General features: G+C 41.1%; 1 protein-coding gene across 1 annotated transcript in view; it reads left to right on the top strand.

Moving 5' to 3' along the window:
* mslnb (mesothelin b) overlaps positions 1-13,335 on the top strand; it is a 48,234-nt gene that overhangs the window by 3,692 nt on the left and 31,207 nt on the right. Inside the window, exons 5-39 of the mRNA XM_087841588.1 lie at positions 193-392; positions 476-579; positions 2,053-2,165; positions 2,314-2,541; positions 2,666-2,740; positions 2,844-3,082; positions 3,769-3,853; positions 3,990-4,133; positions 4,261-4,463; positions 4,554-4,663; positions 4,758-4,876; positions 4,976-5,152; positions 5,503-5,534; positions 6,135-6,232; positions 6,368-6,387; positions 6,559-6,580; positions 6,672-6,699; positions 6,791-6,869; positions 6,961-7,107; positions 7,242-7,450; positions 8,941-9,041; positions 9,143-9,261; positions 9,367-9,543; positions 9,635-9,666; positions 9,767-9,864; positions 10,081-10,100; positions 10,192-10,213; positions 10,298-10,325; positions 10,425-10,509; positions 11,489-11,635; positions 11,749-11,960; positions 12,063-12,166; positions 12,411-12,529; positions 12,645-12,800; positions 13,040-13,254. Coding sequence (XP_087697714.1) covers positions 193-392; positions 476-579; positions 2,053-2,165; positions 2,314-2,541; positions 2,666-2,740; positions 2,844-3,082; positions 3,769-3,853; positions 3,990-4,133; positions 4,261-4,463; positions 4,554-4,663; positions 4,758-4,876; positions 4,976-5,152; positions 5,503-5,534; positions 6,135-6,232; positions 6,368-6,387; positions 6,559-6,580; positions 6,672-6,699; positions 6,791-6,869; positions 6,961-7,107; positions 7,242-7,450; positions 8,941-9,041; positions 9,143-9,261; positions 9,367-9,543; positions 9,635-9,666; positions 9,767-9,864; positions 10,081-10,100; positions 10,192-10,213; positions 10,298-10,325; positions 10,425-10,509; positions 11,489-11,635; positions 11,749-11,960; positions 12,063-12,166; positions 12,411-12,529; positions 12,645-12,800; positions 13,040-13,254 — 4,067 coding nt within the window. The remainder of the gene's footprint in view (positions 1-192; positions 393-475; positions 580-2,052; positions 2,166-2,313; positions 2,542-2,665; positions 2,741-2,843; positions 3,083-3,768; positions 3,854-3,989; positions 4,134-4,260; positions 4,464-4,553; positions 4,664-4,757; positions 4,877-4,975; positions 5,153-5,502; positions 5,535-6,134; positions 6,233-6,367; positions 6,388-6,558; positions 6,581-6,671; positions 6,700-6,790; positions 6,870-6,960; positions 7,108-7,241; positions 7,451-8,940; positions 9,042-9,142; positions 9,262-9,366; positions 9,544-9,634; positions 9,667-9,766; positions 9,865-10,080; positions 10,101-10,191; positions 10,214-10,297; positions 10,326-10,424; positions 10,510-11,488; positions 11,636-11,748; positions 11,961-12,062; positions 12,167-12,410; positions 12,530-12,644; positions 12,801-13,039; positions 13,255-13,335) is intronic.

Here is a 13,335-nt window from a genome sequence, read left to right as displayed (position 1 = left end):
GTTACAAATTTCAGTATGACCAGTCAGGGATGGACTAAGTTTGTTTTTTTATTCTGTCACAACACTGACATTATTTGTTGGTCACTAACTTATAAATCCTGTTGACAGTAGGTTTCATGTAAGCAGATGAATGCTGAGTAGCTTATTGGTGAAACATGTGAGTATAAAACCTCTCCATCACTGTTGCCACAGAAATCAAGCATGACAAGAGGACCAATTTTGAGCGTGGAGGGCGCTCTGGAATTAGACTTGACTGCAGACGCTCTACAAAATCAAGATCTGGTCAGGATGTGGTTGGAGGTCAACATGAAACCGCTCCTGAAATCCATCACCAAGCAGTTCTTGTCCTGTCTCAGCACCAGGAACTTCAGCTGCTCCACCTACCAGACTGTGTATGCCTCTTACTGTCCTCATCTTTATTTCTGAAATTTTGGGATTTTAATATAATAATCCAACATCCCACCTCTCCTCGCAGAGTGGAGGAGCTCAGTCAACACTATTCTGAGATGGATCCAGTCAGGCAAAAGTGGATCTACACATTCTTTATGTACCCGTTCCTGTCTTCGGCAACAGTTGACGGTAACGTGTCTAATACCAATAACTTTTTCTTCCTATAAACTAGACTTTACTTTCAGTACAAATATGTCACACGGTATTCTGAGGTTAGCATTTAATCACTCTTTGCAAGTTAAGGTCAAAAATAGAAACTGTTTCACGTTCATATTCCAGCTAAACCTTAATTTATTGTAACTGCTGCTATAGGCCTAAGCTCTGCATTGTGCATGTGTTATCAAAATTTTACTTACACAGGTTATCAAAGGGTTACCTAATAGCTGTTAAAGAACTGCAAACAGATTTGGAAATGACCGTGTGCCGTGAAATGTATCTGTATCGCCCTTCAGACACTCACACCGTGGCCCTTTACAGTGCCAGTCTTTGTAGATCAAACATGTTAACATTTCCTTAATATTTACATATTTACAACTCAAAGGCATGCAATGGTATTTCCTGCAACTTTTTTCTAGAAGTGTCTCCCATTATCATGTGACCCTCAACAACTCTCTCACAAGCAACAAAGTTGCTTATTGCTTGTACTGTCATGGAGACAGCACATCACACAGCTAAGCATCTAATCATTTACTGAGGTTTGCTAAAGGGTGTGTGGATGTGTTCAAAACAACAAATAAATAGGTTTTTTCAAAAGTTTTGAATGTATCTGTATCAAATTAGCAGCTGTCACTAACTGAAGGTGCCAACGATGTTATAAATGTCATGCATGCAAAAAGCCTGTTTGCATAATAACGTCCAAATAAGCCTCTTGCAACAACTTGTGTTACTTTCTTGAGGTCTTTATTTGGTGGGTTTTGAGGTATTATACAACATTTGTAGACAGAAAAGACAAATAGAAATAGCGTTTAAAGTGTTTAAAGTGTTTAACAAAAAAAAAGAGGCACCAAACTCACTAGATTTGGAGCAGTCACACACACAAAAACCCCGACAGGGACCACTGAGCAGGGAATGGGGTGGGGATTGCATTCTTCTGTGATAAAGAGGAAAATCATTGTCCAGAAGTTAAACAACAGGGGACAGGGTCAAAGTGCAGCTAGGACTAATAATGTGTTTTGTTCTATAATTAAGTTATTTGGGGCTTTAAAAATGGATAAAATCAAATTTTAAAGAAGAAGCAATGTTCTCATGTTAGACAATAAAGCATCAGAAGCAATCAAGTGCTACGTTTTACTAAAATATGTTTGCAGTTTTTGTTTTCGACAATCTGCATTTGTCTGCAGACAGACTGAAATTCATTAATTCACAATTAACCCTCTCCAGGCAGGCATTGCCGATTTGCAACAGTTAAAAACGAACAACCTGATTACCCCACATACATATTTTATGAGTTTTTTTACTCAGAAGTACCACTGCAGGACTTGGTTGTGCATTAGCAACAAAAAGTTTAATTTGAGCCTGAGAGGGTTAAAGCTTGAGTTTGTTCAAATGTTGGAGCTAACTGCTAGTATGTACACAGTCGGTCAATGTGTGATCTGTGTGCAGGCTGTGTGAGGCCAGATGAGAGCAGTGCGGAGTGGCTGATGAAGAACTTCGGTGCCTTCAGTGTCATGGCCCGCTTGAAGGACTTTTCAGAGCTCAATGTGGTCTTCAATGGAGTGAGTTAAACTGAGCCTTAATTAAGATTTTAAACGGCTGTTTTTATGGCGATCTGGAGACTACAGAGAACTCCACCACAACAAATATCGCTGCTCCACACTTCTTCCTGTTCTTCTTCTCTTACTCCTTTTTTTTCTTCATTCACAGCTGGAGGTTCTTAACTTGTTGTCTCCAGCACAAAAGGCCGAGCTGCTCATGAGCCCTTATGTTGCCAGTTTAGACAATGGCACATTAGCCTTGGTCTTCCACAGTCTGCTAACAGGAGAATCTGGCCCATCACCCACTGCTGGCCCTGGATGGGACCCCAACTGGACAACCCCTGGGTACCCACCCTCCTATCCAGTACAGCTGTCACATCAGCCAGGCCTCCAACAGGTACAGTAACAGGGTGTGCATCCACCTGCAAAAATAACTGAAGATGTTTTCATCTCTAGAAAAAATATTCATAAAAAATTGAATTCAGTGAAATTTAACAGCCTCTGCTTCATTGCACATCCAGGTCGTAAATGGATTCATGTCAGCCTTCAAACCCATCGGGAGCTTTGTTCATAATTTTGTGTCCTTCACACGTGAGGTACACAAACACACACGCACACTCATGTGTTGCCACTCTCTAAGCTGTCTAAACAGCTCTACAGCCAGTTAGAAAAAAATGACCCCTGACCTGTTTTTTCCAGAGAGATCCGTCAAATATAAGAAGCACCACTTTGACCCAGTTCCTGCTCAACTGGACTCTTTCTGAGCTGGCTGGCAAATACCAGCCAAGCGCACCTGAGGTCCCAGAGGGACCTAAGTTTGATGTGACAAATGTGGTAGACTGGTATCATTACGTTGTGAAGCCGCTGTTACGGAGGTTTTTGCCCGATGAAGAACTCCTGATGCATGATAACATCACGCTCGCTTTCCATGAAGTGTTGTAAGTCAGCATTCCTCATTTACATTAATGGCTTCCATTGAAAATAGGAAAACACAGACAAGAGATTAAAAATAGAACAAGCAACAAATCAATAATGCATCAGTGATGTAGACACATCAGCGGCTCTAAAGCTCTATCCAGCAACGCTCTGTTAAGCCTGTTTTAACTAGTTTTTTTTGGTTTGCTATGCTGTGTAGTGACCCCATTCTCTTTGCTGTGCTTTTAAAAGCTCAATTTCTTCTTACGCATTAGTGCAGACTGAAATTAAACTAAGAGTGGAGAAAATGGTATTAGAAAGCCAGTCTGCAAATAAACAAATCTTTAAATAAATACCACAGTAATTAGCAGTCAGAGGCTTTAACACCATTTAGGAATGATTTTTTTTCTAATTAAGTAATTATCTGGTTTCAAAATGTGAGAAAAAATATATATAAGAGCATCTCATAGTCACTCAAAGTCAGAAGAAATTCACTAAGTCGGTGTCACAATTTGCAGTTTTACGTTCCTTGTAGAACTTGGGTTTCGTACTTGTCACTCTTTGAGGAACTTTTATCAATTTCACATGTGCAAGAACGCCTTTTAAAATGTGTCTGTTTGCCAACATGGTCAGTGTGAACGTTGCTGTGCTGTAAGATGATGCATCACTATGTCTTTTGTGTTCAAGCGTGTTCTTTACTTTTGTGCAGCCGTCTGGACAACAGTATGGACAACATGACGGTGATTGAAATCCAGGATGTCTGTAGCATCACCCTCGATAAGAGCCCTTGCGGGGTGAGGTTTTATTCACCTTTGATTATTGACACTCGAATGTTTTGAATTCTTCACTTAAATTCCTGACATATAAAAAAAATTGAATGTCAAAAGTTTCTAACTTCTGTACCGATGATTTTTCTTTCCGTGCCGTCAGCTGACCGACGCGGTGGAAAACGTGGCTCATGTCTTGCACTGCGCTGCTCGTAACAACCTGACCATGACAGAAGCCGTCGTCTTGAAGCTGGTTCTAGAGCTGACTCAACGTCTGAACTTGCTGATCAAGGAGCTCTCCACAGCAGTGAGTACTGTCCAACAGCTCCACGGTGACTTATAGCTTCACAACATTGCTTTCATAGGCTTGTGTTTTCACTACACACGTCGCAGCTTCAGCAAATCAATGCTTCGTCGTTCTTCATCCTCTGTAGAACTTCACGCAGTTGGAATCCGAGTTTAAGCAGATCTTCAGCGAGTCAAACTCAGCAAGTCTGACCCAGGAGCACCTGACGGACCCAGCCTTCATCCAGCTCTGGTTCAAGGTCAAGCTGCTGCCCCTCCTGCCCGACGTACAGCCAGAGCTCCTCTCCTGCCTCAGCACCAAGAACTTTTCTTGCCCCGTTTACCAAACCCTGTGAGTCAACCGTCTTCATTTCTCTTTCGTTTAACGGGATCGTGGTTTGGTGCAGTCGTTCTCACTTTGTCTTTGCCCTGCTGTGTGCAGTGTGGCGGCGCTCAGTGAACGCATGAACTTTTTGGATGCTGATCCGATATACAGCAGCAACATCTATGAGTACTTCATCTACCCCTTCCTGCTAAATCACAACACCTCGGGTAAGAAGAGGACACAGACAACACAGATTAACACACAGATACTACAAAACCAGTTCTTTTGGCATTTATGTTAATGTTTGTACAAATGCTTCAGACCCCCAGTGTGTCTCTGCAGTTAATAACAGCGCAGAATGGCTGCAACTCAACTTTGGTTTCTTCTCGAGCTTTGCCTCTATCATCGACTTCTACACACTCAACCCTTATTTCTCTGGAGTAAGTTTGCAATACACAGATGTGCTCAGACTTAACGGGAAGCAGTGATTTTACTATACAGTAATTGTGCTCTCCTCTTCTGCTTTGTAACCCGCTCAGCTGGAGGCTCTTGACCTCCTGACTCCAAATCAGATGGTAGAGTTGCTGCTGTTGACTCTCCCAACTCCACCAGAGAAAGACGTTGTCATCAGCCAAGTGTTTAACTTCCTGACGGAGTCACCTGCAGCCAGGAAGTACCCAGAGGTCCTCAGCGCTTTGGTCAGGCTCGCTGGAGAGGTAACAGCTTTGGCTGAGATGTGCACACAGCAAAATCTCCAGTGTTAAATTAACACTAGAGAGTGTACTGGAATATTTCTAACATTTTGAGTTATTTTCCAGTGTTAGAACATCAGCACTGCTCAGTGTTTGTCATTGTTAATCTTCAAAACTGACTATGTTACTTTTAAAAATATAACACTGTCAAAAGTGTTAATTTAACACTCAACAGTGTTATATTTAACACCCAGAGGAGTGGACCCATATAGACACTCTCTAGTGTTAATTTAACACTGGAGATGTTGCTGTGTAGGTGTTGAGCATGCTTTAGCCTTTCTCAAATATTAATCATAAAATATGCAATTTTTCAGATCAATCCTTCCTGCGACATCTACAAACAAATGTGAGTAACTTTAACCTGTTTTCTGACTAAATGTGCCTCACAATTCTTTCCAAACAGTTTTGTTCTTTGTATGAATCAGAAGAACAACCATGTTCAAGCTAAGGCTTCGTAGCAATGCATTAATGGCTAAAACTGAACCACTGCTATTGCTATTATTAATTCAGAAAAAATCAGAAAGAGAAAGAAATGAGATTACAATATACATTGTGGCATTAATATAGCTTATTAACTGGATTAATACAGGATAATGTAGAAAATTAATTACATGACAGGTAGTCATTTTTAATGCAGATTTAATTTCAGCTTTCAATAGTGGACATCACAAAAACTTAGGGAAAAAAACTGTGGCCAATTTCACAAGGTGACCCAGTTAGTTAGCATCTAGCAGCTTACCTCGTAACTTTATAAGAAGTTTGTAATTTAAACAGGTGAAAACAAACACCAAAGTTTAAAAAAACAAACAAATCCACAACCAATTTTTTTTAGAAACATTTCTTCGTGTTGTAGGCAGACAGCTGAAGGTCTGATTGGCTCTGTTGGTAGCTCTATATACTCTTTATTTACGTGTGTGTTTTTGTTTTGTGTTCTTTTGTATTCCAGCTTTACACAGCTCTATGCAGCCATACCAACTCTGCCTCCAGAAATGGAACCAGTCACCTGGGCCACTATAGAAGCCCTGATAAACATTGCACCTGTCGGTACGTTTCACTGCCTCACAAACACAAAGTCAAAACGACTGAGTGCACAATGTAATGGCTTAAGCTAGTCCATGTAAGTAGACCTAACCCTGTGCTTTTGCTGACTGAAAATTTTTGATTTTCTGATTTGGACAGAGTGCGTGCCGAACCTCACGGTGAGATTTTTTCTTCTATACAATTTAGTTTAAATCCCAACAAATCACAACAACTGTTGTCTTTTCTGCTCATATCACATCTTAATTTGAATGCTTTTAAGCTGTGGTTGTCACAACGTTTTGAATAATATTTCAATCATTGTTTTAATTTGTTAATCCCGTCTTTTACAGTGCCCGGTAATCCTGCTCAATGGTAAGACTTTTTTTGACTGTTGCCAGCGTAAACACTAATACATTCTGTTTGTATGATTTCTGAAAAGAAATTATTTTCTGTTTTTTGACAGAAACTCAGAGCTGTGCAGGAGTCAACAGGTAACCCTTTTAATAGGATTTACATAGTAAGCAATGCTACTGCAGTTGTTTTGTATTCTGACGTGTATTTCCTGTCTTGTGTGACCCAAAGCTCTGATCTGCTGTCTTACTTGGACACCTTTAATCAAGTTCCCTGCAACGTCCCCTTGGAGGAATATGCCTGTGCACAGGTAATGATTTACTTTAACAGAGCCAGTGAGGACTCATTACTGTTTATTGCAGAGAATAACTACACGTCCTCTGTCTCTTTCACACATCCAGCTGGACAACTTCACAGCCAATCAACTGGCATCTCTTCTGATGTGTAATCTTCCTGGGAACAGCACCCACTCCAAAACTCTGTGGAAAATCCTGCTCACTAAAGTCTCCAACGTTTTAAACCCAGCCCTGGACATCCTGGCTAACATGGTTAATGACTTTAATAAGCTTTAACAAACAAATAAGGATTCATGAAATGAATCATTCAAACACTAAGTTACAAGAATTGTGACGTAGGGAAAAGTTAATCCGCCTTTAAAATAACTCAATTATCTCTTGTTTAGCCGATGCCCATGATTCCATCAGCGTCACAGGTTTTGGATGTGATTGGGGAGATCAGAGTGTCGCTGCTGACAGATGAGCAGCTGCAGAACAGCGAAGTTATCAGGTTGTGGTTCTCAGGCCGCCTGAGGAGCTTCTTGCCTTACGCATCAGGAATGTTTCTGCGCTGTCTGAGCAGCACAAACCTGACCTGTCAGTCATACCACGAAATGTGAGTATTTGTCAGAATTGCTGCTGAACAAGCCCAACAGCATGCCTCCAGTGTGGTTCACAGTTCATGTTTTGAGTTCCAAGATTCATCTGTGAAGATGAACCCTTCAGAGGATTTCTGCAATTAATATTTCTACATTTGATCTGAACTTCATTCAGGTCTAGAATATTTCGTGTCGTATCCATTAATAAAAAAAAAAAAACTGTCAGCGAATGGAGTGTGGAGTTGTTAAAGAAAGACGCAAAGGTAGGCAGGGTAAAAGTGAAAACAAGATTTGTTTTTTTCGCTGAGTAACCTCGGCCCTATTCCAGGAAGCAGGTTTACACAACAACTCTGTGTTTATTAACCGTGAGATGAAAGAAACTCTGTTTTTGTTGTTGTTGCATAAACAAAGTTATGCTCAACTCTCATTTTCTCTCCTCCACTCCTGCTGCACCTCAGCCAGCTGACTGACACTCTTTTTCATTTCCTCATTCATAAAATTTATATCATAGGGCATGGCAGAGAGAATTAATCTGCAAAAGTTCACAGTTTTACTTACAATGAAATCCCAGTTAGCTGTTAGTTTGCTATTTTTCATATTTAAGATGAGTAATTACATTTTTTTAAAAAATCAGTCGTAAATGTAAGGAAGCGATAATAATGATTCATTATCAGATCAGATAAAATGGCTGATGAGGCGTAAGATGAAAACAGTCTGGAAAATCACAAACAAGTCAGTAAAGCTGGCACATGTCATGAAAGAAAACCAACCTTCGCAGTAACATCAAGAACAAAAAGACAAGTAGGACAGGAAGTGTAGAAGGCACGCAGATGAGACTAAATCAAGAGTCGAAATACAACAATATAGTAAAAACTGAAATATATTAAACAGAAAGCCAAAAAACTCAAGCACAAAAATTAAAAACTTCAACAGCACCAAAGTCCAAACAGCATCAAAATACAGCATAAAAAATGAATAAATAAATGAATAAATTCCAAGAATCAAAAGCAACACTAAACACAGGAGCAAAGACATACAGCACATCTCAAGTTTACACAACACTCACCTACACAGACAATGACGACAGATGAGATAAAAGTTAAACTTTTTTGGCAAAAAACCTACAAATTTATACAATAACAAAAAAACCAAAACAACAAAACCTCATCATAACTATGAAGCACGGTGGAGGGAGCATCGTGGGTTGGGATTACGGCTCGCTCGGGCTCTCCAGTCATGAATGGGACAATGAATTCAACAGTGAAACTATCAGGGCCTGAAGCTGAGAGGTCTGAGCAGACAGGATAATCTATAGAAATTGATTTAAAAAAAGAAATCCCAGCTCATGGTTACTCTGTGTTCTGTGTTGTAACGGTTGGTTTAGTCAAAAATCCTCCAAAGGGTTCTCTGTTATATCCATGCAGCACAAATATAAATTTGTTTTTCAATTACAAAATGTTATTGGTTAGTTAGTTTTTTTCTTTTTTCTTTCTTCTTTCATTTTCAGACTGCAGACGTTTATCGGCCAGTTTAACCAGATGACCTCAAACCAGCAGCAGTTGGTCTTGCAGGATTTCATACTGCAGTTCCTGACGCAGCCACACTCAGGTACGCGCATGCTTCGTGTTTTAATTTAACAACTAAAAAAATTAAATAAATAAAAATTCAATCATTTACAGTTATTTCTACTTTTTAAAAACTTATTCTAGATTCCAGCTGTGTGTCCACCTCCAACAGCACTGCAGTGTGGATACAGCAGAATTTCGGTCCATTTTCAGCACTTCTGTCGCTCACTGAGCTGATCCATCTCAACCCACAATTCAACCCTGTGAGATGGGACTTCGGTTAATTGACGCGATTTTAAATACAATACAAACAGACAAAGCTGTGAACTAATAGAAATAACTCTCACTTGTTCTGTATTTCCTTTTAGATTGAAGTCTTGACACTCCTGACTGCACAACAGAGCGCAGAGCTGCTGTCGCTGTCGCTTCCAAATCTGCCGGACAAAGCTGTCATCATCAACGCGCTCTTTGATTACCTGACCGTGTCTGCTGAAAAGAATAAATTCACAGAGTTCCTGACCAACCTCACCGTGTTCATTCACCCGGTAAAAAGAGCAACTGCCTTCCTGTTAAGTCATCATTTTTACTTTCCTGTGCTTGTTAAAGTAATGATGTTTGCTTTCTTTCTCCTCCAAGGAAAACTTCACTTGCTCTTCATACAAAACGCTGTGAGTTTCACATCTACTTATACTCGGCACTTTCGAAGTGGTTAAACAATTTTATATAATCTGGCACTATAATTAAAATCTGTGTGTTTATGTGTTACAGGTTTGCCAGACTGGACTTGGCCATACCTGTGGTTTCTCTTGGCATCGTTGCAACTATCACACAGACTAAAGAGGCTCTATCCCACCAACTACCACCTGGTGAGTGTTACATCAACATAAAGATTTAGAACAGTAATTCTCAAAGTCTTATATCCAGCTTTGTCTCTTCGCTGTTTCATCTTATTCCACACACCACCTACTCTATGGACACGCTAAATGTAAATTGTCAATAATCAGCAAGCGTCAGGAATGAACTGATTTTTTTTTAAAAAAAATACATTAAACTGATTTGCATTTCCTGCGTTTTTATTTCAGACTGCATCATCATTGGAGAGGTAATTGTATGTTTTAGATTATATATTTTGTCTTACATTAGTCTTAATATAGTAGATTTGTAATGTGCTCTGTGTTTGTTTCTCTTACAAGTGTAATGTCAGCATGGCAAATGGTAAGTTCTCCACTTCTTTATGCATAAAAATGCAATTTTTTATTGTCAATTTATAACTTTTTTTTTCTCCTTTTTTTGGTACAGAAACGGAAATCTGTATCGGTTTGAACAGGTAGGATTTACATGAACCTGTTGGAGAGTTTACTTTTTATGCAACATTGTCCCAGATGTCAACAAAGTACCAATCACATGTTTTATTTTGAAACCACAGAACAGCAGTTCAGCTCCAACTCACCAGCGCACAGACGAGTGGAAACCTCTGTGACTTGGCCGTTAAGGAACTGGCTTGTGCCTCGGTAAGAGCGTCATATAATTTTTCTTTTTTTGTTGTTGCCTGTCCCATTTGGTTCTTTAGCTGTGAGAATTGTTGTCTGAAGACCAACAAGGATACTCAATGGATTTACTTTGCCAAATGGATATTCACGGCCTTGCCGTATTGGTCTATTTGATCGACCTTTGTTGTTATTATTTATTTTATTTTATTTTCAGTTGTTACAGATGGGACAGACATGACTGAGGGATAGGAAAGGGAGAAAGAAAGATGAAGGAAAAGAAAATCAGAAGGGAAGAGGGACAGTGAGGAAGGGCACTTAAAAAGAGAAAGAAGAGAAAACAAGCAAAAAAACAGAGCAACATACTAAACACAACACCATAATCTAGCTAAGTGTAAACAGCAGTAAATACTAAATATTGAATGTTGTTGTGTAGCAAGCAGGACCAACAGAGCATAATGTGCTTGGACATAGCAGCCAATAGAGGTGTAGTTTATGTCTATGAACAGTGAACACCTGTGTGCACACCTGTGTGGATCAGCGCGCTTGTATTCAAAAGGTTTCCCCATGTAATGATCTGCTAGAGGATGTAGAGAGCCATAGCCCTGTCCCCCAGGGCATGAAGCAGGCAGGGAGGAGATCCAGGCTCCAGACATCCAGAGGCGCCAGAGTGCGAGAGCCTCAAGGAGGACCACCGGAGGGGCATCCGTGCCACCCTCCTGGGAAGAGCTGAGGAGAGCCCCAGATGAGGGGTCACCCAGTAGCCACGGAGCAGAAGCCAGAGGGGGCTGCACTGGTGTGCCCGCCGGCTCTGCCGTCAGCCAGCTGTGCCAGAGTGAACCGAGCCGCAGGCCCAGAGGTCGGAGGCCCGAGGGCCCCCTTTGCTCCGGAAGTGGCCTGACCAAGCAAAAAAAAAAAGCGTCACATATGTCAACAGCCGTCTGTGATTCAGCTCGTTTTCACTTTCACTGTAGAGTCTAAACTGCTCTCTGTCGTCACGCAGCTGTCAACAATAACAGCAGAACAGCTGGCAACGATACTGAAGTGCAACCGATCGTCCAGCTCGAGTGGGTCCAGAACTGTCTGGAAACTTCTCCTCTCCGAAACCTCTCAGGTCCTGGACCAGGCTCTGGATCTGCTCGTCAACACGGTATGAAAGCATTACACAATATTTTGTAAGACGAGAAGAACCTTCTGCAAACCGTCTGTTGTTGAAAGATAAGAAAAGTCAGTAGTTACATCACATTTTGATCTTTGTTATAGACTCTGGATGCCAACAACCCAGCAGTGTCCGTGATTCTGGACACCATACAAGAACTCCGAATAGATACTGTCAGCACGGCCACCCTCAATGATCCAGCCTTCATCCAGACGTGGTTTGGCCGCCGCCTTCTCCCATTTCTGCCAGCTGTTTCACCTGACTTCCTTTCATGTAGCTCCACAAAGAACCTGACCTGCAGCTCCTACCAGGCCATGTAAGAAATTAGACCATACAAATTACATCAAATGTGACTGCCTTTCTTGGTATACCAAAAGCCTGCCATTTTTTAATTAATCTAATCCCAATTTCAACTCAGTCTGCAGATTTTGAGTCAACTCCGGCCACAATTGACGTCTGCCAGGCAGGTGTCTGTCTACACGCACTTCATTAAGGTTTTCCTGACCAGGAACAACAGCACAGGTACACTGCTGTATTACAGCCCAGTAACAATCAATGGCAGCCTATTAACAGTTACAGTCTATGTATTGTTCACGTCACATCTGAATTAATCCAACATTCACACATGTTGATAGATTAGTGGGATTCAGGAATACAGTAATCCAGGGTGGTCACGTGTATTGCAAAGTGACATAACAATGTATGATAGATGCTTTTCCTTCAGCACAGTAAAGCTGAATTTCCTCTGTGTGTGTTTGTGGTTCAGACCCCGCCTGCAGCTCAGGCATTGTCACCAGTGCACAATGGCTGCAGGTGAACATGGGAGGTTTTGCCTATCTTGCGACGTTCCGGGACATTCAGACGATCTACTCCAACTTCTCAGCGGTGCGTTATGATGCACTGCATTTTCTGTCTTTATACATCTGTTTTCTCGTGGGGTGGGGTTTCCCTCTGTGATAACCACAACTATCACTGACAACATGTGTGTTTGCATATGCAGATGGAAGCCTTGTCACAGCTCACAGTCAGACAGCTAGCCGAGGTGTCCACAACACCTGGCCAGCTCACAACTTCTGAGCAAGTCAACATGGTGATGAAATATGTGCCTGACCAGTTTCTGGCTGACTTCTTTGATGATTTCTCATCTGTTATCCTGGTGAGCATTCATCATGCTATAAAGTCACCTGGTGTGTTTTGTTGATACTAGAAGTCAAGTCAAGCTGAGTTTATCTGTTCATCAGATGTAAAACATTCATACATTTTGTGTTTATGTTTGCAATGATGGTAAACTCTAACATTTTTCTGGTTAGTCTTCTCACACAGAAGTTGAAGAAGGTCCTGTTACACCTGTTACATCTAAAAAACATGATTATTACTTTTGTTTTTTTTCTGCAGGCTCCTGAAGAAGCATTGCCTTCAGTCGTGAGGTCAGCCATGTTGCAAGTTGTGTTTGATCGTGCAAACCTCTCCCTTCCTTCGGTGAGTGATGTGGACGTAGAGGTGTGGCTTACCTCCCGGCTGCCACCCCTGCTGCTACAACTTTCACCAGGACAAGTTGCACCTTACTTCGGAATCCTGGCGGGACGGAGCTGCAGCATTGAGCAGCTGGGGTGAGCACAAAGCTTCAAGCACCATATATGGAAGTATTTAAGCAATCTGACTGGAAATAAACCTTTGCATTTTTTTTGTTT

This window comes from Neolamprologus brichardi, chromosome 6 (genome assembly GCF_056152115.1).
Source record: "Neolamprologus brichardi isolate AB-2024 chromosome 6, ASM5615211v1, whole genome shotgun sequence".
Classification (NCBI taxonomy): Eukaryota; Metazoa; Chordata; class Actinopteri; order Cichliformes; family Cichlidae; genus Neolamprologus; species Neolamprologus brichardi.
The sequence above is the reverse complement of the archived record's forward strand: the minus strand, read 5'-3'. Positions and strand labels throughout refer to the sequence as shown.